This window comes from Pyrus communis, chromosome 2, assembly GCF_963583255.1.
Source record: "Pyrus communis chromosome 2, drPyrComm1.1, whole genome shotgun sequence".
Taxonomy (NCBI): Eukaryota; Viridiplantae; Streptophyta; class Magnoliopsida; order Rosales; family Rosaceae; genus Pyrus; species Pyrus communis.
The window spans coordinates 505,258-525,846 of NC_084804.1; the positions used below are offsets into that span (position 1 = coordinate 505,258).

The window sequence follows — 20,589 nt, forward strand, 5'->3', positions numbered from 1 at the left end:
GTCATTAGTCCAATATTGCACCAAACGTCCAACTAATTTAGTCAGTATTATCCGATGACTATTTATCTTATTCGACTGAAATAGTCAGTACAGTTCGAGCTGCCAAACGGGGTCTTAGAGTCACTAGCTCGAGTTTGTATTTTCACGGATGCATTGTTTGGAGTCACTAGCTGTGCTTTTGCATACTATTTGCTATAAGGACCAAATGTACGCGGCCTACTTATGTGATATCGCAGTTACATGTGAAGGAAATTAATCACTCATCAATTTGTGGTTGAATAATAAATATAAGGAACTATTATTGATATGATACTTCAAAAATTTAATCGTACACTCTATAAGAGTATTTTTACTTTTATATTTAAAATTTTTGAAATGCATAATTAATTTTTTAGAATGTTAATAATAATTTTTGGTACATAGATCGATTATTTTATGCTTCGACATGTGAATAAGAAGAAAAATAAAATCCCCAATCTAGTACGAATCCACGTAAACGGCCCAGATTTAGCATCAAAATAGTAACAGTGCCCGACGACCACCCAATCCAACCCAAACACGGAAACCATATATACGAATCAAAAACGCACCCCACGCAAATCTAGAGAGAGAAAGTCTTTGTTTCAGAGAGAGAAGGCAAAGAAACAAAGAATCATACAGAAATTCTTAAAAATTCTTTTTTTTCTTTAATTTTTAAAGCCGAATCAGACGTCTAGCGAGTCGCCAACGCAGAATCGGAGATCCGTCAGCAAGATGGAGGGAGTTGGGGCCCGACTCGGGCGCACCTCGACCCGGCACGGACCGGCAACGGTGTTTACTGGGCCGGTGAGGAAGTGGAAGAAGAAGTGGGTCCACGTAGCTCCTCCCTCCAACCACCACACCTCCATCCATCACTCTCACCAGATTAACGGTTCCTCTAACGGTAATAACGGCTCGCATCTCCTGCTTTTCAAGTGGACCCCGATTGCCCAAAGCCAAAACACTGCCATTAGTAATGGCGCAGTCGCCAATGGAGGGGACAGGGACAAGGTTTCTGCCAAGGACGACGGCGCGTTGGCAGCGAGCGAGGAACCGCCCCGCCGAAAATTCAAATACATTCCGGTAATTTTGCCCCAATTTTGCTTGTTTGATTGAATGTTTTTTTGTTTGATTTTGTTGGAATTCTTAGATTGAAGTCTAATTGATGCTCTGGGTTGTTTGATTTTTGTATTTATTTTTATGAAAGCTTTATGGGTTTTTTGTAATTGAGTTGAAATCTATATATTTTGTCTTGGGTTAATAGTAATCTAGGGTTTAGTTTCAGGGATCTTGGGGAAGGAGGTGTTTAAAACAATGGAAATTATGGGTTTATGCTTCTTTTTAGTTTCTTTGTGGACTGAGTGAAGTGAGGATCTGATGATTTGCATTAATGCTCATAGCAAGTCCTGCAGTCGAAAAATGTATGCCTTGTAGTCAGTTTTGCTAGAATTCGCATATGAGTTATGAGTTATCGTTTGTTATGTTGAAGTTTGGATACAGCAGAGTTGTTATTGGATTTTGGTTTGGTTTTTTTTTATTTATAAGTAGTCCTAATCCTGTTGTGAATCATACTTTATTCGGCTCACGATAATTCATTTAGGATCGAGAAAGGATTAGCACATTGGAAAGTTTTGTATTTAGTCGTAAACTGATTGTTTATTGGTGAGAAGTGAATCATACTTAATGCAGCTCACGTTAAGCTGAACTTTGTTTTTGTAGTAAAAGATTCAGGTCTATGAGAAAACATAAGATGTTTGGGGTTGTAGTGATTACAAAATTCAGCTAGCGTTCGCACAGAGTTGATATATAATCTCGGTAATTAAGAGTTAGTTTTTGGGGTTACATTGACATATTTCTCTATACAGTGATATACTACTTTGTTACCCATTTCCGTTATGTGGTTCCTTTTGCTATTTCTCTGAACTTTATTCTATTGGAAAGAGTTTCCAGCCAGTCATCCATATTCCATAGTGCCAAGGCAAGTATGTAGTGACAAGACTAGGTAAATGCAGCGACGAAGTTTGTGGTCTGCCCGGCCATTCTTGTTTTCCAAAAACCTGCACTAGTGTATGCATGACCGAATCAAGCATCATCCTAGTACATTGGCCGTGTCATAAGAATAAGATCATGTCACCAATTTCCAACTAGAAGAAACATTACCAGTTTCAAAAACTGAGCTGGCTCTAAAATTTTTGTTCTTATGGTGGATGGCTGAAGGGAAAACAGATGGTTTTCTCACACTAGGTATTTAGGAAAATAGTTAGATGGAACTGCGTTTTAGTTATTTAAAGGCCTTACTCCTCCTACAATGAAGTGGTCAAATTTGAGTTTGTGATATTGGGAATAGTTATTTTACTGGTGCATATAGGGCGTATAACATTTGAAAACAATGTAGAGGTTCTCTATGATTTTACACTCTCTTGTTGGATTATGGGTAGGATGGCTCTAAGATAGTAATGATATTGAGTTCATTGTGTTTTAAGTTGTAAGCATTCCCAAGGTCACCATCATAACATCGCTAAATAGGTTTCCATGATTGGGATGGGGTTAATTGGGTAGGAACTGTAGGATCGTTTTGACTTTCTTTAAGTGTCTTGTTTGATTTTGGTGGCGGTTTTCTGTTGAATGATAACTTCCATTCTTTTGACAAAGCAGATTGCTTTACTAGAAGAAGAGCAAAATGAGGATGAAGAGCCGGTTGAAGATGAAGATAACACTATCGATAATGATGCAGTTGACACAGAGGCAACCCCCAAGAATCAGGGTTTAGATGAAAAACCCGATATTAATGACGTTCCTATGGAAGAAAATCAGGTGAAACGTTTTTGCCTTTTTATGCTTGTGGTTTTTTTTTTTTTTTTACCATTTCTTGTTTTGCGTTTATGTAGCAAGGATTTTATTATATGCATTAGTGTGTTAGGGAACCATAAATTGACTGTACTTATCACTTGAAGGGATTTAATTTAATTGCCTTTCTCTGTTAAGAACTTGTGAAAATCATATGGGTACCTGAACTTTAATAGTAAATCAAAAGGGGTTTGATTTCATTTTGTTATTAACAATAATTTGGTGTTTTTTGTTTTTTCATTCGTAGGAGAATAATCAGGTGGTATGCCAAGATCTGAATGAAACGTTGGAGTTAAGTTTGGGCTCGGATGGGCATGAAAACGACAACGATTCTGGTCTGAAAGCTGAACAAACCAGAAATGGTTAGTTGCAGCCAGTAGGTTCAAGTATTCAGTTGAGCCCGTATTGGAGGTCTTCGAAAACTGGCACTCATAACTTTACAAGGAGCAGCTAATTTGTTGGAGCCGAATTCTGAATTCAGTTTCCCTTATGGCTTTATATTTTACCTACGGCCATATACGGTAAGTGAGTTTCAGTGGCATTCGCGTGTTCTGTTAGTCTTCATTGTTTAGCTGATTGCAAATTATACCCATTTGGTATAAAGATGCAAATCTTACAATTTCAACATTAAAATGATTGAATTTTTTTTAAGCCGGCCTCTTTTGTTTACTTCTGAGATGGGACATGTACTGGAAATTGTACTGAGGTTGTAGACTTTTGATCTATTAAACATTTATGAAGTTTTAGTTCTTACTACGCTTTAATTAGGCCGATTGTCCATGCGAATTCATCGAGATGCAGCATGGGTGGAAATGTTGAGTTTCATCATGCTTGATTTTCCAATTATACACTATGCGATTAGTTAACTTTCCATGAAATTGTGTGAGATCGATCATTTTCATACAGCTGCTCTCTTCCTTCCGGCCGGACAATTCTGCAGAATCTGGGAAAATGGGGGAGGGATTATGAAATGCTTATATTTAGACGTAAGCACTGCAAATCAAAATATTGTCGAAGAGATTTGGAGGTAACATTTATTAGTGAATTTGGGAATTTTTGGCTGTTCAACCGTCCAGAGGTACAAATACCCCTTCCCACATCAAACTCTACTGTCCAAATCTCTCCATGAAGGCAAATCGTACATTTGCCCGTAAAAAAATCAAATTCAATACAAATATTGTCCAAATCCCTCGAAGAAGGCAAATCGAACATTTGCGCGTAAAAAATCAAATTCAATACAAAGAGAAGTGAAGGAGGCAACAGGATGCGGTTGGCACAATTTTCGTCATCATTCTTCGGCAACTGCTGCCTCTTTCTCGGAGAAATAGTCATGCCTGGAAAGTAGAAGATTGTGTCATACGATGAACACGCGCGTAAATATTCAACGAAGCCAATAACATTACATTGAACTTACCGTATTTTACGACTGAGTTGGTAGAGGCCTGTCCCTGCCATTGCTACGTTCACACTAAAAAGATTCCAGTTCTTCTGCAATCACGAATCACAGAACGCTAAACTCAAAATCCAGCAGAAAATCCATTCGGGAAAGCTCCAATACACAAAATCAAGAACAAAACCAACAGAATTATCCTTAATGCATGCACTGTCACTCATCTGTTACCCACAACCAAGCACCTTTTTATGTTCTATTTCCACATCAAAGTACATCCATGACTCTTTTGTTCTTGTGACGAATATTATGTATCTACGGGTTTGGAACTCACAAGTTTACTGAAAGCAGGTCTATCACCTAACGAAACCTGACATCTAATTCTCGAACCTCTCTCTCCTCGGAAAGTAAAAATACGTTCACAACTACAAATTAACACATGAATCATGTGAAGGAAACCTAAATTAAACCACACAGAGTACATGCCAAATCCACAAAAGATACGTTCCTAGTTCGCATGATCTACAAAATTTGATAGTAAAAGCACAAGCTGTATATGAATTCATCATATAAACCATGCAACAATTGTCGGAGTTATGTAAAAAACTCGCAGAAAAACAGCTGTTTGACACTTCCTGAATCGAACAACTATCATCGATATTCTGATGTTCTAGGGTAGGAACATTATGTCAACTAGTTCAACTTACCGGAGTTATGACAGTGCTATAACGTGACCAAACAACTCCAGTGCACGCAACCGCTGGGTACAAAACAGAAGCGGGAAATATTAATTTAAGGGGACTCGATCTGCATCTTACAAAGATTGAATACATTTACAGCACCACTTGGTTATAAAACATGAAACAACAACATGTACGAACCTATTTGCTGAGGATATGAAAGGTTTTCTGGTGGTTTGGCGAAGTCAGCAACATTAGCTATGCTGATTCCCCATTTAAATGTGGGAGCCCAAAAGTGAACTGCAATACGACATTAGTTAACTTAATTACCACATATCACCATCCTTCACAACAAATAGCATTATACTAAATAATCCGTTTGTCATACACAAAACAAACAATTCAATAAGAAAAATCTTTGGGGTGCTTTTGCCTACCTCTTGAACACGAGAAAATTTTCAAATGTGCTGAGAACACAGCCTGGTACATCAAGTCATCCGTTTGTATTATGACACTTGGTGTAACGGCCTAGAGTTTGAATTCATTTTATCATTGGTTTAGAATATCACATTGTTCGAAAGCACCTTAATTTTTCAAAAATAAAACAAATTTTCAGTGCACTTGATCAAAGAATAAGTGGAAACGATTCAAAAATTCAAACTTGAACATATTGGTCTAAAGAACCAACTGCTTTTCCAAATTTCCAACTTCTAATTTGTAAGAAAATGCTCAAATTGTGTGTCTTTATCAAAAGGTAATTAACAATATACGATCAAACAAAAAGGGGTACGAGAACCAGCTCAGTCTATCCAACGCAGAAGATCTAAATCTTGCTAGACGGTAAAAATTTAAAAAAAAAAAAAAAGAAAAAAAAATGCAAAAATTCGAATAAAAATATATGGAGAATAAGATAATTCGGATGTGAAATCGGAGCAAGTGCGACTCACTGGTTTTAGGGCCGGCCGGGTGATTCCACAGCGCTTGGAGCTTCGAAGCCGCCATGCTTTATTCTCTCTCTAGCTTTCTGTAGCTCGCTCAGGTCAGAGAGAGACCAACAAGATCTGTTCTGTTCTGTTCGACCGTGTGTTTTGAGGTGACCAATAGTTTTCGCCACGTATCAAATTAAAAAAAAAAAAAAGATGCTCCGTAGCAGACTGGCAGTTGGGCTGAGCCCGAGCTCCGCGTTGGTTCAATGATGTAATTTAACTTTTTTTTGTTTGTTATGAAACTAGGAAATAAATTAGATAAACTGATCACGGTCACAACCAGTTTTTATAATCAAAGTAATAGGCAATAAACTTTGTGGACCACAATAGGTAATGATCTATCCTACAAATGAAAATCATAAAATGAAATTCGGCATTGGTAATAACATCAGCTAGGAAATTTGCTTCTCTATAAATATGAACTCAAGAAATAGAATCAAAAGAGGCTGTTAATCCTTCGACGTCTTCAATAATAGCTTTTAAACGCCAAGGAACACTACAAGATCAGAAAATGACATCAATAACTAATTAGAGTCTCCTTGCACACAAATTTTTTTAAAACCTCTACTTCTTGCCATCGAGATAGCACCCCTTAAAGCCAAGCCTTCGGTAACAAAGATTGAATTTTCACCCAAGCATCTAACACCAACAGCAATTGGGTCTCCACCCTCATTCCTGATTATAAATCCAACTACCACCTTTGAGTTCGCCACAAAACCATCAAAGTTAATTTTTAAGAAGCTCATTCGATGAGAATTCCTTCTAATAAGCTGCAGTGACTTGCTAATTTTTTCTTATTAATTACGTTCACATTATAAAATCTTTACCCAAACTCATTACAAGCATAACAACTCCACCAGGTTTTGCTTTTCTATTTCGAAATACTGCTAGATTTCGATCCCTGTTCATCCTCCAAGCTGAGAGAGGTTCCTCTTTGTGAGGATAATTATATCCGTACACCATATATCTTGCGCTCAATTTTTATCACGTACTGTTTATATTTAATTTTAAATAAAAAAATTTATAATAATTTCTCACCGCACGATATACGATGAATAGATGTGATTGAAGGATCTACAGAATTCTTACAAATAGGATCCGGCGAGGATCCTTTGGCTCCAAGCTCACTATTGTTGTTAAAAAGGAACATGTGGAAAACATGAAAGGACATGAAGTAAATCAAAACATTTTGAGGGGTAATTTAAGTCATTTGATATCGAATTCCCCCAAATTGGCGAAATAGCTAAAGCTCGTCCCCGGGCGATGCTCAAGCATGAAGCTTATCGTTTTAGCAAAGCCAATTGTTCTGTTTGTATTGACCGTAAGTAGCACCGTCTTGTTCATACTACTCTCCCGGCCTTCAAATCAATCTTCTCCGAGACCAGCGTCAATGGCGGCTCGAAGCTTCGTTCTCTGGCTTCATGGGTTGGGCGATTCAGGCCCAGCCAACGAGCCCATCAAGTCCCTCTTCACTTCCCCTGAGTTCCGGAACACCAAATGGTCCTTCCCAACTGCTCCGTCGACCCCAGTCTCTTGCAACTGTGAGTTTACATTTTCACTCGGACAATTTTGGCATGCTTCTTTTCTATATGCATTGGATTTGTCTATTGCTATTTTGATTTGGGTTCTGCATTAATTTACATGGGTTTAAATCAAAATTGGTACTTTTAATTTATTTTTTATGCAATTAAGGGTCTTGATTAGTTGCTTGACATGGGTTCGGAGGATTGGTATGGGAAGCTATTGACTTCTTAAATGATCAAATGCGTTTTGTTTTATTGGTTTCACAAATCGTGAATTTAAACTGCATGGTTTATGAGAAGGGGGTTTGGACTTGGGTTCCAGGGGACCCGCCCCCTGGCCTAACCTACATTTGCAATGAATTGCTTGTTGGCCAGGATGAACTTGAAGGGTCCTTGATATTTGACACTGCAAAGAATTGGTTAGAAATTTTAGACTTCGAGTTAAATTTTGACAAGTGGTCATCTAGAAAGGAAACATTTTGTATTGCTTACAAGAGAAACTAGTTGTTTTGTGCTGCAAATTGTTGAAAGTAAATTGAAATGAGTGCTCAGAACCATAGATGAAGAGGGAAAAGATCACTTGAGTTAGTTTGTCATCAGTACTTAAGTTCCATTGCTTTTAGTTTGAAGTTTCAAAATAAAGCTGAGAGATTTACAGTCAATGTTGAAACTGCGGATATCTCTCTTTTTTTTGTCATTGAAGGCATGCTTGGACTTTAATGTTGCAGAGATTTCCTTGTGCTAATTAAGACTTTATGAAGAGCATAATTTGTTTTAAGCAAGTAAGTATGATCTAATAGCATTCCTTATGCTGATTTGCTTGTTCTTGTAGATGGTGCTGTGATGCCTTCATGGTTTGACATCCACGAAATTCCTATGACATCTGTAAGTTATGGTTGCATTTCTTCTCATATTTTTTTAGTTCTTCTAAATCTGCTTTGATAATTGGTAGCACCTAGCACGTGCCTAGACGGTATTATAATCTTGATCATAAAATTGCTTATACTGTGTTGTTTGCTGAAGACCTTGTTGTTATGTGTTTCAGAATTCTCCAAGAGAAGAAGCTGGTCTGCTTAAAGCAGTTCAGAATGTGCATAAGATGATAGACAAGGAGATAGAAGCTGGCACAAATCCTAGTAATGTCTTTGTGTGTGGATTCAGTCAAGGAGGTCGGTCTCTTTCTTTATGCACTCAGACTTACACACTGCTATAAACACTTGTGTGATTGATTTCTTTACTGCTGGTAACTTGCAAATACAATATATTTATCAGGTGCCTTGACATTGGCAAGTGTTCTGCTATATCCTAAAACTCTAGGAGGAGGTGCAGTGTTTAGTGGATGGCTTCCTTTCAATTCATCTATGGTGGAACAAATAAAACCAGAAGCGAAAAGGGTACTTTTCATAAATTTTTCATGATTAGCATACGTTACTGTGCTTCAATAATTTATGTCTTGTCATTCTAAGAATTCAAACTTGAAATTGCATTTCCATATATTGTCGTGATACCATCATCACCATCATCCTGGACTTCGTCCCATATATTTGATATCTGTCAAATGAAATCGAATCTTCCGTTATTTCTAGTATATGCGCTGTCCTCTCTCCTATTAATCGAACTTTCCCAATAAATCTAATTTTGTGGTCTCAATGTTAAATTTGGTTGAAACGAACTGGTGGTCTGATGTTCATTTTCACGTGATTCAACAATCTGATTACGTATACCTGAATACATGTGCAGACGCCTATTTTGTGGTCTCATGGGATAGCCGACAATATGGTATTGTTTGAAGCTGGACAAGCAGGTCCCCCTTTCCTCGAACAAGCTGGTGTAAGCTGCGAGTTTAAGGTAATAATACGCAAGCAACACAACACTCATCAAATGCACGCGTACTCCACTTTTATGCAACTCCTACATTTCATCCGGTTCTAAATTGCAGGCTTATCCTGGTCTTGGACATTCAATAGCCACTGAGGAGCTCAAGCACCTGGAATCATGGATCAAAACTCGTCTACAAAGTTCTTCTTGATGGTTTGCGGGAATGTGACCTTTGATCCGATTATAGTCATAGGTCGTTGGTGTTGAATCGTTATAAACGTGCGAAATTCAAAACTTGCGGCTATACTCCGACTCATATTTGATCATTGTGGCTTGTGTAAAATGTGCATTGTCTCGAATTGATTTCGGGTGAAACTTGAATGCCATAGTAAGTTGCTCTTGCGTGAACCTTCTTTCACTTATCTTCCTATTGTTCCCAATGGTCTTCGTGCATCGCTCATCAGGCTGCTGCCATTTGAAGGTTATAAATTTTCTATTCGAAGTTTTTAGAATTTTCAGATCCTACTCAAGTTTTCAAAAACAAGACGCATTGTCCGTTTTCGGATTTTAAACACACTTGTGGTTGTATGTTTTCAACTTCCAAGTAAACAAAATATAGAGCAAAATGCACGTTATTATTATTAGAAAATGGAAATCGTATCCGAAAGATGACATCCTAGTTGCGGTGCCAAATTATTCAAACGTCTATTAAATTTAAACTCCTTTTGACGCAGTCTAAATTGCATGGTATTTTTTTTTTTTTTTTTTTTTTTTTTGAATCGTAAAATTGCATGGTCTTTAAAATACACAGCTCCTTGGCTTGTAATAACACCATAAAAATGTACTAAAGATGTCACTGCTCCTGTATTTTAAACTTATCATACTCTAATATGTAATTAACTTTTTTACGCTAACATGATTAATTTAGATACGACTGCATTTGCATTCTCATCGCATCTTTTCTACTATGATTGTAGATACGGCTAAGATCACTAAGGAGCTATTACAATGATATCACATATTGTCATGTCATGTGTAACGAAGCACGATTCATTTTGCAGTGTAAGGTAATGGCATTTATGTTGGATGAAAGCTATTACCAATGTAGCACAGATTTGGATCCTCGACGGATCCCTATCTAAGGATCTTAGGAATCAACGAATACGGACCATTAATAAAAAATCGTACGATCTCAATTAAATACTTTTTATATTTTTAAAAGTAAAGCATCATCATTTTACGTGAAAAATATAAAATAAAATTATTTTTATGATTGTATGATTTTTTATCAACGGTCCGTATTTGTTGCGCAGACATAAGGTGAAGCTTGGACTGAGAAAGTCCTACCAAGTTGCCAACCCTTACTTACAAAGAGAGAGATTAATCATATTAAGTTGGTCCCACCACATCACATCCGTCCAAACAATCCTATTCAGTATTGACTCACTCTGATGAGACTGCACGTACAGATACGTGTCAGTAGTCCCGCGTTTCATGTGAACATTACCCCAACCAGAACTCAAACTTTCTTAATCTCATTACATCACCGGATCACCAACTCCAATGCCGCTCTCTCTCTCTCTCTCTCTCTCTCTGGAATATAATCTCATCAACCCTTCATCAAAGGCCTCTCTCTCTCTCGCTCTAAACCTCAATCTTCATCCCCAATTGTTTCAGCAACAATTAAACCATGAAGAAGCTCTACCGAAAGGCCACGGTTCATCCGTCACCGCCAATCATATCAGACCACCTGGCTTTCCTTCCCGCCACCATCCTCACCCTGGCGGCGGCTCTGTCACCCGAGGATAGAGAAGTTCTGGCGTACCTCATCTCCTGTTCTAACAGCTCCGTTAACTTATCCTCTTCCTCCTCGTACGCTCCTCCACGTAATAAGACATCCGCCGCCGCCTCCAAAAAGACGGCAGCAGCAAAAGGCGGCATCGGCAGCGGTGGGGTCGGCGGGGACCACCTGGCTAGGTTTAACTGCAACTGCTTCAGGTGCTACACGAGTTACTGGGTCAGATGGGACGAGTCGCCAAATCGCCAACTCATCCACGAGATCATCGATGCTTTCGAAGATGTGCTGCTGACTGAGAGCAAAGGGTTTTCATCAAAGAGTAGTAGGAAAGAGAGGAGGAACAAAAGTAGGGTTAATACTGGCTCGGGTGAGTTGAAGCGGTCAGAGTTGAGTGTGAAAAAGAAGGAGCTGGCTCAGTCTCACACGGCGGATCAAGAGGCCGGTAACGGTGATGGTGGCGGTGGCGGAGAGGTTGACGAGGAAGACTCGGAAAAAGGGTCAGTGAGAAGGTTTGTGGGCTTTCTTGGAGAGAGAATATGGGGTGTGTGGAGTCAATGAGTATTAGGTTAAGATGTTCTCCTCCCCTGAAGACGGCAATTAAGCTCTAATACGGCTTAATTAATGAGGTGGATTTTAGCTAATTCCATCTTCTTCATCTTCATGTTCAAAGAGAAGACTACTTTATTTCTTTTTTGTGGGTTGTCCGTAAATTACCCTTTCAAGTTCATGTAAAAAGAAAATGGGTAATTAAATTTTGACTTTTTCAGTCATGATCTCAACTTAGTTTAGTTTTATCATTGCGGTTTAGTGCTTAATTAATAAATTATGAATGTTAAAAATGTGCGTATATATATAATGTGCTTTTTATTAGATAGTAATACTAGTTGGGTGATTGATGCAGTATGTTCAATGCTAATTTACCACTGAAAAAGCCAAAAATGGAACAAAAAAATTCAAGAGATATGAAGGAAAAAAGAAAAGTGCTGGAAATACTTTTGTAAGTTTGTGTGGCATGCATGGGATGGGTGGCTTTTTTTCTTTATTTTGTCTTTCGACTGTTTAATTTCCACATAGGGTTTTGACTGCACAAGTAGAACTGTGGAATTAGAAAGCTGGTTTGTTTGTGTAGCAAAAATGTCGAACAATCCATCGTTTGTCTGTTTTTTCATTTTGGTCGTAAAACCGTCGATTGTGTCTTAAGTGAGTATCTGTGGCAAATTATTGCCAAATTCACTGTGAACTGGATCAGTGTTTTCGTTCCTGTACAAAAATATTACTGTAACAATATACCAAATCAATCATATCGTGCTACATTTCACTTCAATTTTTATGTGTAACTATATATGCATGATTGTCTTGCAATATATACACGAAAACTCCTTCGGATTTGCACGTTATAATGCCAGAAAATGTGATAGGTTTATGCACCATGTAATAATATACTTTAGGTACATTACTTTGTATATATAAAACTAATTAAAGACAGAATTTGAGTAGTTTGAACTAAACCACACAATAAATTAACAAAAATATAGTATCGTTATCATTTATAGATGAACGTGATCAAACTTCTAAACTATAAACAAAATGTAGTGCTAGTGACTTTTGAGTACTTTAGTTGAATAGAATAGAATATAGAGGCATTGAGATATGAAATATCCTGAGAAGGGATGGAGAGTGTCGCCGCTGTCGCACTAGACAAGTTTGGCACTCGGCATTCGGCAACACAAAAGTAAATAAAGGATTCGTTTAAAGCAAGGATCCAAAACCCAAAAGAACGTCCAAAACCTCTTTTCGTTGTTCCCCAAGGCTATTGATTCTTTCCTAGGACCAAAGCTATTAAATTAGGCATATCAATTCTTTTCTTCTTATTTACTTCTTGCACAGTACGGACGTAACGAGGTTCTAAAATTTATATAACCGATTTGATTTAATAGGATAAGACTTGATTGTTGTTGTTACACCTTTTAATAAGAATTTTTTTAATATGCCCAAAATATAGGGCAGTATGCCATATGTTATACAAGTGGAGGGATTTTTTCTCTTTCATGTGCTCCTCTATTTGTACGATGATATATGACATATGTATCCGTATTCCGAGCTAACTAAAAAAAGTCTCTCTTTTCCAACATCCACCGTAGTATATTCAAGTCACTAGTAAATATGTATAGAATTTTCCTTCACCTTGTGTATACTTTATATGGTGCATGCTCAGACTCTTCATAGTCTACTTTAAGATTACTATATATATAAAAACCCAATTGATGCTCATTGTTTAATAATATAAATTAGAAAGAAAAAAATTGGTGGTCTTTCTTTTTTTTTGGGTTGGTGGTGTTTCACTTGAGTTGAATTGGATTAATCCTTTTGAGGGATCGCTTAAAACGACGGGGAAAAAGGTAGGGGAGAGTTGCATTTCACCAAACGTAAAGAAAGAGGTCATCCATCACTTTTGTGGATTAGTTTTGTTAATTTCTTTCCACTTAAAATATAATATGAAGATGCAATATTACCCGAAAAACCTAGCTATTAAAAAGCTTCGTTTAACCAAACTAGGGCAAGTCAAAAGACAGATCATGTTTTTGTTGGAAACTTGAGTGGGCATATTCCGAGTGAAAGTGGGACTTTTAACAGCGTAATTAAACAAGAAACTCGCTCTGTTGAAGTGTAAACCCTAACCTTATACCGTTGCACCTAATACTAATTAGGATACCAACACACGAGACACTTGTAAGCATATATTTACACCACGTACGTACAGTATTGACTGAACACCAGATCTTTGACAACTCCTTGGAAAAACGAGTTCCATAACCCTACCTAATTCTTGTCCTTTTTTCGCTGTCTTGTACACCCACTAATAGACTGGAGAGACTCTTTTATCCTGGGTTTATATGTTTGTAATCAGAATCAATTTACAAAATTGAATTTCGATTATGAGATTTTTTTTTTTGTTTTCTTAACTTTCAAGAATCAAAACGCATCTGGAATCTACACAAATTTAGGAATCCAACTCCTCATTTTGGAGGAATTGGACTCCCTTGATGATGGAGGGATTTGAAGTCCGAGACATGTGATGAATTGGAGGATCTCTTTTACCAATTATGCCCTCACTTGGTTCTAATTTATTATTTCAACACTGCCCTTCATTCCACAAAAGACTCTAGACTCCCGACGCTGCTTATTATCGAAAATTAATAGAAGATTAATATATATTTTCTATTAATTAGACTATAAAATAATTTAATTACAAAAGAAGTTATAAAATAATTTAGTAATTAAAAAATTTAAAAAATTTTAAAAAATAATTTATTGAAATGTATAGGTTAAAAAGAATAAAATTAATTGAAGTTTTATTATTTATGGATAATGTGACATCCCGTCCCGGAAATATCGAAAACGTGCATATGAAATGACCCTTTTACCCCTAGCTTGTTTTCGTATTATTGTTTTTAGTTGTTTTGTGTGGTGTTGGCAAGCTTAGGGCCACACACACACACACTGTCTCACTCTCACTGTCTCTCTCTCTGTATCTCTCTCTCTTTCTTTCCCCCGAGAACCCCATTCCTTCTTCTTCATTTTGAAAACGTACGGACACACACACCAAACCCACCAAATCCTAGCAGATCGAGGAAACCAGGGGTACGGTAGTGATCGTGGGGTTGAGAGGAGTCCAGAGGTACCATTTTCAGGTAAGGTTGTAGCTGTTTTCACGTCATTTCGACAAGGTCCGTTTTAGTTACTATTCATGCAAACTTATTCTAGCGTGTTTTTGGACTTTTGAAGCTTGTAGTTTTGTTAGTGAGGTCCTAAGGAGCGTCGGAGTAGCTCGTTGGACGAATTTGGACGTCGGGAAGGCCTGGTTCGAAGTTGGCCGAGTTTGGAGTTTTTGGACAGGTATAATCTTGTAGTTTTAGACCTTAAAACTTGTTTGGACGTGTTCTTCTAGTTCTAAGGTTTAATTTGGTGCAAGAAACGTGAAAAATGGTGGAAAAATGAGCGAGAAAACCCAAGTTGCAGGTTTTCCCAGTTTCTGGCGCCGGCGACGTCGCCGGCGATTGAATGAAGAAGGCGACGGAATATTCCATCAATTCTGACGGAATATTCCTGACGCCGTTAACGGAACCTGTTAGTTTTAACGGAATATTCCGGGGTTTTAACGGAATATTCCTGACGGCGTCAATTGACACCGTCAGTGTGCCTGGCACGTGGCCGCGCGTGGGGGCGCGTAGGTCCGTGCCTATTTCGGCGCGTGGGGGCGCGTGTGGGGTCCAAAAATTATTTTAAAAATATGGTTGTGATCCTGAGGTTGTGTAGAGCACGTTGGTATATTCAATTGTCCATTTTGAGCAATGTACGAGAAGTTATTACGAGAAATTGGTTATGTGCTTTAAAGTTAACGTTCTTATAGCTATTTCGCATATAGGTGACACGTACCCCGAGGACGAGCGTGCACACGCGAGGCAGGGGGGCTACGACCCTTCTACATACCAGTGAGTGGGCTTTTGGTTTTCCGTATATACCTATATACTATATTTTCCCAGAACTTGAATAAATGTTTATTCATTATGCCATGCATTACATTATCATTTTTCGTGCATCGTTGGGTACGTTATTAGTTGCATATATTTATGCATATGCATATTGGGTGCTGTGGACGCAAAGGTAAGTGCCAGGTAAGCGTTGTGCATGTTTATGTTTCAGTAATGGTTTGAGATAATTAGAGAGCTCATAACCTGCACCCCCAGTGTTAGTGCTCCCGCCCGTGGCCAGGGCACAGTCCTTCACGTGATGTTCACCTCCCGCACCTTATACTCACCTTGGACTCAGGGTAGGTGCACAGGCCTGTCGTACAGACCACTTTAGGTGGTTCCGACTCGTAGGTGACCCGCGATTATTCGCCCAGTCTTCACGTGATCGTAGCACTTGTTTACACCCAGGCCTGTCGTACAGACCACTTTAGGTGGTTCCGACTCGTGGGCAGGTTTAGATATTGAGATTGAGATTTGAGCTCTAGATGCAGCCGTACAGGTCACGTTAGGTGACTCCGGCTGCCAGATTACATTATATTGATATGTTTATACCTGGGCACTTGCATATCGTTATGAGATTTTGGCATGGCATATTCTTGAGCATGTTTGGCATATCTACGCTTACGTATATATGTTTATTTTCTGGGAAGTATACAGGTTTTACGGCGAGGGGTTAGAAAGTATTTTATAAATGGTTTTCGAAAGCTTTGTTTTTGCCCACTCACGCTTTTGTTTTGCGCCCCTCCAGGTTTTAGTTGCTTAGCAGTTGCGGTGGTTTCTCCAGAGGACTTTTCGGCGTTTCTGACAGACACTCACCATTGTAGGGTCACCTTCGGGTGTACTATTGTTGTCTTTTTCGTTTGGGCTGCTATAGACCTGCTCTGAAATTGTATTTCACTTGCGCTAGCATTTGTTTAGTACTTTGTATGCTAGTTTTAATTTATTCGTACTTTTATATTATTACTTTATTAGCTTCCGCACGTGCACATGGCTACATCACCTTAGTGTGACGGCCAGCACACTCCGATCTCGGTCGGGGCGTGTCAGTTTGGTATCAGAACTTAGGTTTGGCAGTCCTGTGTCCTTGTGAGTATTCTAATGATTTTGGTGTCTTCTGTCAGAACTATGCCGCCTCGTTGGGAACCCCGTCGCTCTTTTGAGCCTAATTTTCCCGATATTACTCAGTTGGGGGAAGCTTTTGCTACAGCCCTTCAGTCAGTGATGCGCCCTCCCCAGAGGACTCCTCTGGAGACTATGTACAATCTGAAGTTGGATAAGTTTAAGGGCAGTGAGGGGCATGAGGGCGCAGAGCGCTGGCTAGAACACTTAGAGAAGACTTTCCGTGTGCTGCATAATCAGGCGAACTTGCCTATGGAGAGGTGGGTCGAGACGACCTCATGGTTTCTGGATACGGAGTCGGCAGCTTGGTGGGAGCAGGAGCTCCGTAGGTTGACTCCAGATCAGAGGATGGATTGGAATGTTTTTACGAATTTGTTCAAGAGGAGATATGTGCCCCCTGAGTACATTGACCGAAAGAAGCAGGAGTTTACCGAACTGAAACAGCGGAAGATGTCGGCGAATGAGTACTATCGCAAGTTTACGGACTTGTCTCGTTACCATCCTGATGTCGCTGGTAATCCGGCGGAGATGCTTCGTCTTTTCCGTTTGGGCACCAGGAAGAAGTGGCGTTCTATGGCGTCTACTGTCCACAGCGAGACTTACCGGGACTTCTATGAGATACTGTTGAGGATCGAGGACTCTGAGAATATGTCGAGTGACACTGATGAAGAGAAGGACAGCAACCAGAAGAAAGATGACAAAGGTAAAGGTCAGGCATCGCTCGGGCCCCGTCAGACTCAGAACTTTAAGAGAGGTGGAGCTAGTTCTAGTTCTTCGAGTGGTGGCTTCAGTGCCACTGGACAGGGTCGTGGAGGTAGATTTTCTGGTGGCGCTAGAGGCCAGAGGCAGGGCGATGGTGGTCGAGGCAGAGCCCCTGTTTGCCGCAGGTGTAACAACCGGCATTTCGGCGAGTGTAGACGTGGTAGCAGCGGTTGCTTCACGTGTGGACAGATGGGACATAGAGCGGCGAATTGTCCCCAGGGTCAGCAGCAGCAGAAACCGCAGCAGACCTTTATGCCACCACCTGCACCACTTCAGCAGATTCAGGGTCCTAGTAGCTACGGCCAGACGGGTCGAGGTGGTGCTTACCACTATCAGGGTGATGCTGTCCCTTATGCTCCGGGGCAGTATCAGTACCCCCAGGATCCCTATTCCCAGGGTGGTTATCCCCAATATTCAGGCGGCTATATGCCGTATCCTCCAGCTCCAGCGGGTGGTTCACAGTGGTATCAGGGAGGACAGTATCAGCAGGGGGAGATTGCCACTAGCAGTGCAGGGTATTCGAGACAGTCGGGTCAGCCCAGCCAGGGGCGTGGTGCTCAGGGACGCGGCGTTCAGGCGAGCAGAGGCCGCGGCGGGCGTCAGCAGGGACAGGGGCGTCTTCATAATATTTCTCTGCAGGACGCTCAGAACAACCCAGACTTGATTATGGGTACGTTGAACATTCTTGGTTGTTTTGCTAGAGTCTTAATTGATTGTGGAGCTACACATTCCGTAATTTCTCATACGTTTGCTCAAGTGACGCAACCTCGCCCCACACCTCTAGGGTATGATTTAGAGTTTGTTATGCCTAGAGGATAGAGTTGTGTTGTGGATTGTGTGTACCCAGGATGTCCAGTGATCGTAGAGGGTGTTGCTCTGTCAGCCGATCTTATCCCGTTAGATATTGTGGACTTTGATGTGATTCTGGGCACGGATTGGTTACATTTCTATCGTGCCAACATTGACTGTTACGGGAAAGTAGTTACGTTTCACCGACCTGGACTACCTGTGGTTACTTTTGTTGGTGAGCAGAGTGGGGTGAGATATGGCGTTATTTCGGCGCTGCGAGCGAAAAAGTTGTTGTCTAAGGGTTGTCAGGGGTATCTAGCTCATGTGGTGTTAGATGAGGCTGTTCCTAACAGAGTTGAGGATGTGAGAGTGGTCAGACACTTCCCTGATATTTTTCCCGAGGATTTACCTGGTTTACCCCCAGATCGAGATGTGGAGTTCACTATTGAGTTGATTCCAGGTACAAATCCTATTTCTTTAACTCCTTATCGTATGGCTCCCGCGGAGTTAAGGGAATTGAAAGTTCAGTTGCAGGAGTTAGTGGACAAGGGATTTATTCAGCCTAGTACTTCGCCTTGGGGCGCTCCAGTTCTGTTTGTGAGGAAGAAGGATGGAACCTTGAGGCTGTGCATCGACTACAGGCAACTGAATCGGGTGACGATTAAAAACCGTTATCCATTGCCTCGTATCGATGATTTGTTCGATCAGCTGAGAGGTGCTTGTGTGTTTTCTAAGATAGACTTGAGGTCTGGGTACTATCAGCTGAAGATCAGTAGGGATGATGTCCCTAAGACGGCGTTCAGGACTCGTTACGGTCATTACGAGTTTCTGGTTATGCCATTTGGGTTGACGAATGCACCAGCCGCCTTCATGGATTTAATGAATCGGGTGTTCCAGCCTTACTTGGATAGATTTGTTATTGTCTTCATCGACGATATTCTGGTGTATTCTAAGTCGAAAGCGGAGCATGTTCGACATCTTACTTTGGTGTTGAAGAGGTTGAGGGAACACCAATTGTATGCTAAGTTTAGCAAGTGCCAGTTCTGGTTGGACCAAGTTGCGTTCTTGGGGCACATCATTTCTGCTCAGGGTATTTTGGTGGACCCTCAGAAGGTTGCAGCTGTAGAGAGTTGGGAGCAACCGCGAACCGTCACCGAGGTGAGAAGTTTCCTTGGTTTGGCGGGGTATTATCGGAGATTCATTAAGGATTTTTCGGTGATTGCCTTGCCGTTGACGAGGTTAACGAGGAAGGATGTTAAATTTGAGTGGGATGATAGGTGTGAACAGAGTTTCCAGCAGTTGAAGCATTGTCTCACTCATGCACCGGTTTTGGCACTCCCAGACGATAGTGGTGATTTCGAGGTTTATAGTGATGCTTCCTTGAATGGTCTGGGATGTGTATTGATGCAGCATGGTAGGGTGATTGTTTATGCTTCGCGGCAATTGAAACCCTATGAGTTGAATTACCCTACACATGATTTGGAGTTGGCTGCTATCATCTTTGCGTTGAAGTTATGGAGACACTATCTTTACGGAGAGAAGTGCAGGATCTTTACAGATCACAAGAGCCTCCAGTATCTCTTTACTCAGAAGGAACTTAATCTTCGTCAGCGGAGGTGGTTGGAGTTGCTCAGCGATTACGATTGCACGATTGATTATCATCCTGGTCGTGCGAACGTAGTGGCTGATGCACTTAGCAGGAAGTCACAGGGCCGTATTAATGCGTTGTACGCGAGTCGCGTTCCTCTTTTGGTGGACTTGCGTGCTACGGGAGTAAGGTTAGAAGCAGAAGATCGAGAAGTGGCGTTACTTGCTAATTTCCAAGTTCGGCCGATACTTGTTGATCGGGTGCTTGAAGTTCAGGTAACTGATCAAGAGACTCAAGAACTAATCCAGGCTCGAGAACAAGGAAGGAGGCGAGATCTCAGAGTTCGTGATTCGGATGGCATGTTGATGCTAGAGGGAAGAATGTTCGTGCCTAATAGTGTGGAGTTGAAGAAAGAAATTCTCGATGAAGCACATATCTCGGCTTATGCCATGCATCCAGGAGCTACTAAAATGTATCATACCATTCGACCATTTTATTATTGGCCGGGTATGAAGAGGGAGATAGCCGAGTATGTGAGCAGATGTGCTGTTTGTCAGCAAGTTAAAGCAGAGAGGAAGAAGTCGTTTGGGTTGTTGCAGCCGCTTCCCGTTCTAGAGTGGAAATGGGAAAATATCACCATGGATTTTGTGTACAAGTTGCCGCGTACACAAAATGGCTTTGACGGCATTTGGGTGATCGTGGATCGACTCACTAAGTCGGCTCATTTTATCCCAGTGAG

At 40.4% G+C, this 20,589-nt stretch overlaps 4 protein-coding genes across 5 annotated transcripts; 3 read left to right on the forward strand and 1 right to left on the reverse strand.

The window, feature by feature from the left end:
• The first annotated feature begins 598 nt into the window (after positions 1–598).
• On the forward strand, positions 599–3,618 carry LOC137726014 (uncharacterized). Of its 2 annotated transcripts, none has more exons than XM_068464866.1 (3): positions 599–1,101; positions 2,674–2,832; positions 3,113–3,618. In XM_068464866.1, the coding sequence occupies exons 1-3, from the start codon at positions 754–756 to the stop codon at positions 3,230–3,232; spliced, it is 627 nt and encodes a 208-aa protein (XP_068320967.1). In that variant the 5' UTR covers positions 599–753; the 3' UTR covers positions 3,233–3,618. The 2 variants fall into 2 exon arrangements, with proteins under 2 accessions (XP_068320967.1, XP_068320968.1); XM_068464867.1 differs by having other exon boundaries at positions 3,125–3,618.
• Positions 3,619–3,852: 234 nt separating this feature from the next.
• LOC137726015 (mitochondrial pyruvate carrier 4) lies at positions 3,853–6,038 on the reverse strand. Its single transcript, XM_068464868.1, has 5 exons — positions 5,883–6,038; positions 5,137–5,235; positions 4,963–5,015; positions 4,280–4,353; positions 3,853–4,199 (listed from the first exon to the last, which is right to left on the reverse strand). Exons 1-5 carry the CDS (start codon positions 5,935–5,937, stop codon positions 4,154–4,156), a joined length of 327 nt encoding a protein of 108 aa, XP_068320969.1. The 5' UTR covers positions 5,938–6,038; the 3' UTR covers positions 3,853–4,153.
• A 1,104-nt stretch (positions 6,039–7,142) lies between these two features.
• On the forward strand, positions 7,143–9,684 carry LOC137725744 (probable carboxylesterase SOBER1-like). Its single transcript, XM_068464517.1, has 6 exons — positions 7,143–7,462; positions 8,277–8,329; positions 8,490–8,613; positions 8,717–8,838; positions 9,185–9,292; positions 9,384–9,684. The coding sequence occupies exons 1-6, from the start codon at positions 7,195–7,197 to the stop codon at positions 9,471–9,473; spliced, it is 765 nt and encodes a 254-aa protein (XP_068320618.1). The 5' UTR covers positions 7,143–7,194; the 3' UTR covers positions 9,474–9,684.
• A 1,143-nt stretch (positions 9,685–10,827) lies between these two features.
• On the forward strand, positions 10,828–11,826 carry LOC137726648 (uncharacterized). Its single transcript, XM_068465588.1, has one exon. It carries the CDS (start codon positions 10,953–10,955, stop codon positions 11,616–11,618), a length of 666 nt encoding a protein of 221 aa, XP_068321689.1. The 5' UTR covers positions 10,828–10,952; the 3' UTR covers positions 11,619–11,826.
• The last annotated feature ends 8,763 nt before the right edge of the window (positions 11,827–20,589 follow it).

What these genes read in the sequence shown, in the direction of transcription:
- LOC137725744 (XM_068464517.1), top strand. Translation starts at nt 7,195, where the DNA reads ATGAAGCTTATCGTTTTAGCAAAGCCAATTGTTCTGTTTGTATTGACC. An exon ending in GACCCCAGTCTCTTGCAACT is followed by an intron (nt 7,463 to 8,276) that starts GTGAGTTTACAT and finishes TTGTTCTTGTAG; the next exon opens with ATGGTGCTGTGATGCCTTCA. An exon ending in TAAAACCAGAAGCGAAAAGG is followed by an intron (nt 8,839 to 9,184) that starts GTACTTTTCATA and finishes ATACATGTGCAG; the next exon opens with ACGCCTATTTTGTGGTCTCA.
- LOC137726648 (XM_068465588.1), top strand. Translation starts at nt 10,953, where the DNA reads ATGAAGAAGCTCTACCGAAAGGCCACGGTTCATCCGTCACCGCCAATC.
- LOC137726014 (XM_068464866.1), top strand. Translation starts at nt 754, where the DNA reads ATGGAGGGAGTTGGGGCCCGACTCGGGCGCACCTCGACCCGGCACGGA. An exon ending in GAAAATTCAAATACATTCCG is followed by an intron (nt 1,102 to 2,673) that starts GTAATTTTGCCC and finishes TTGACAAAGCAG; the next exon opens with ATTGCTTTACTAGAAGAAGA. An exon ending in TTCCTATGGAAGAAAATCAG is followed by an intron (nt 2,833 to 3,112) that starts GTGAAACGTTTT and finishes TTTCATTCGTAG; the next exon opens with GAGAATAATCAGGTGGTATG.
- LOC137726015 (XM_068464868.1), bottom strand. Translation starts at nt 5,937, where the DNA reads ATGGCGGCTTCGAAGCTCCAAGCGCTGTGGAATCACCCGGCCGGCCCT. An exon ending in CCCGGCCGGCCCTAAAACCA is followed by an intron (nt 5,236 to 5,882) that starts GTGAGTCGCACT and finishes GTCGTATTGCAG; the next exon opens with TTCACTTTTGGGCTCCCACA. An exon ending in ATAGCACTGTCATAACTCCG is followed by an intron (nt 4,354 to 4,962) that starts GTAAGTTGAACT and finishes TCGTGATTGCAG; the next exon opens with AAGAACTGGAATCTTTTTAG.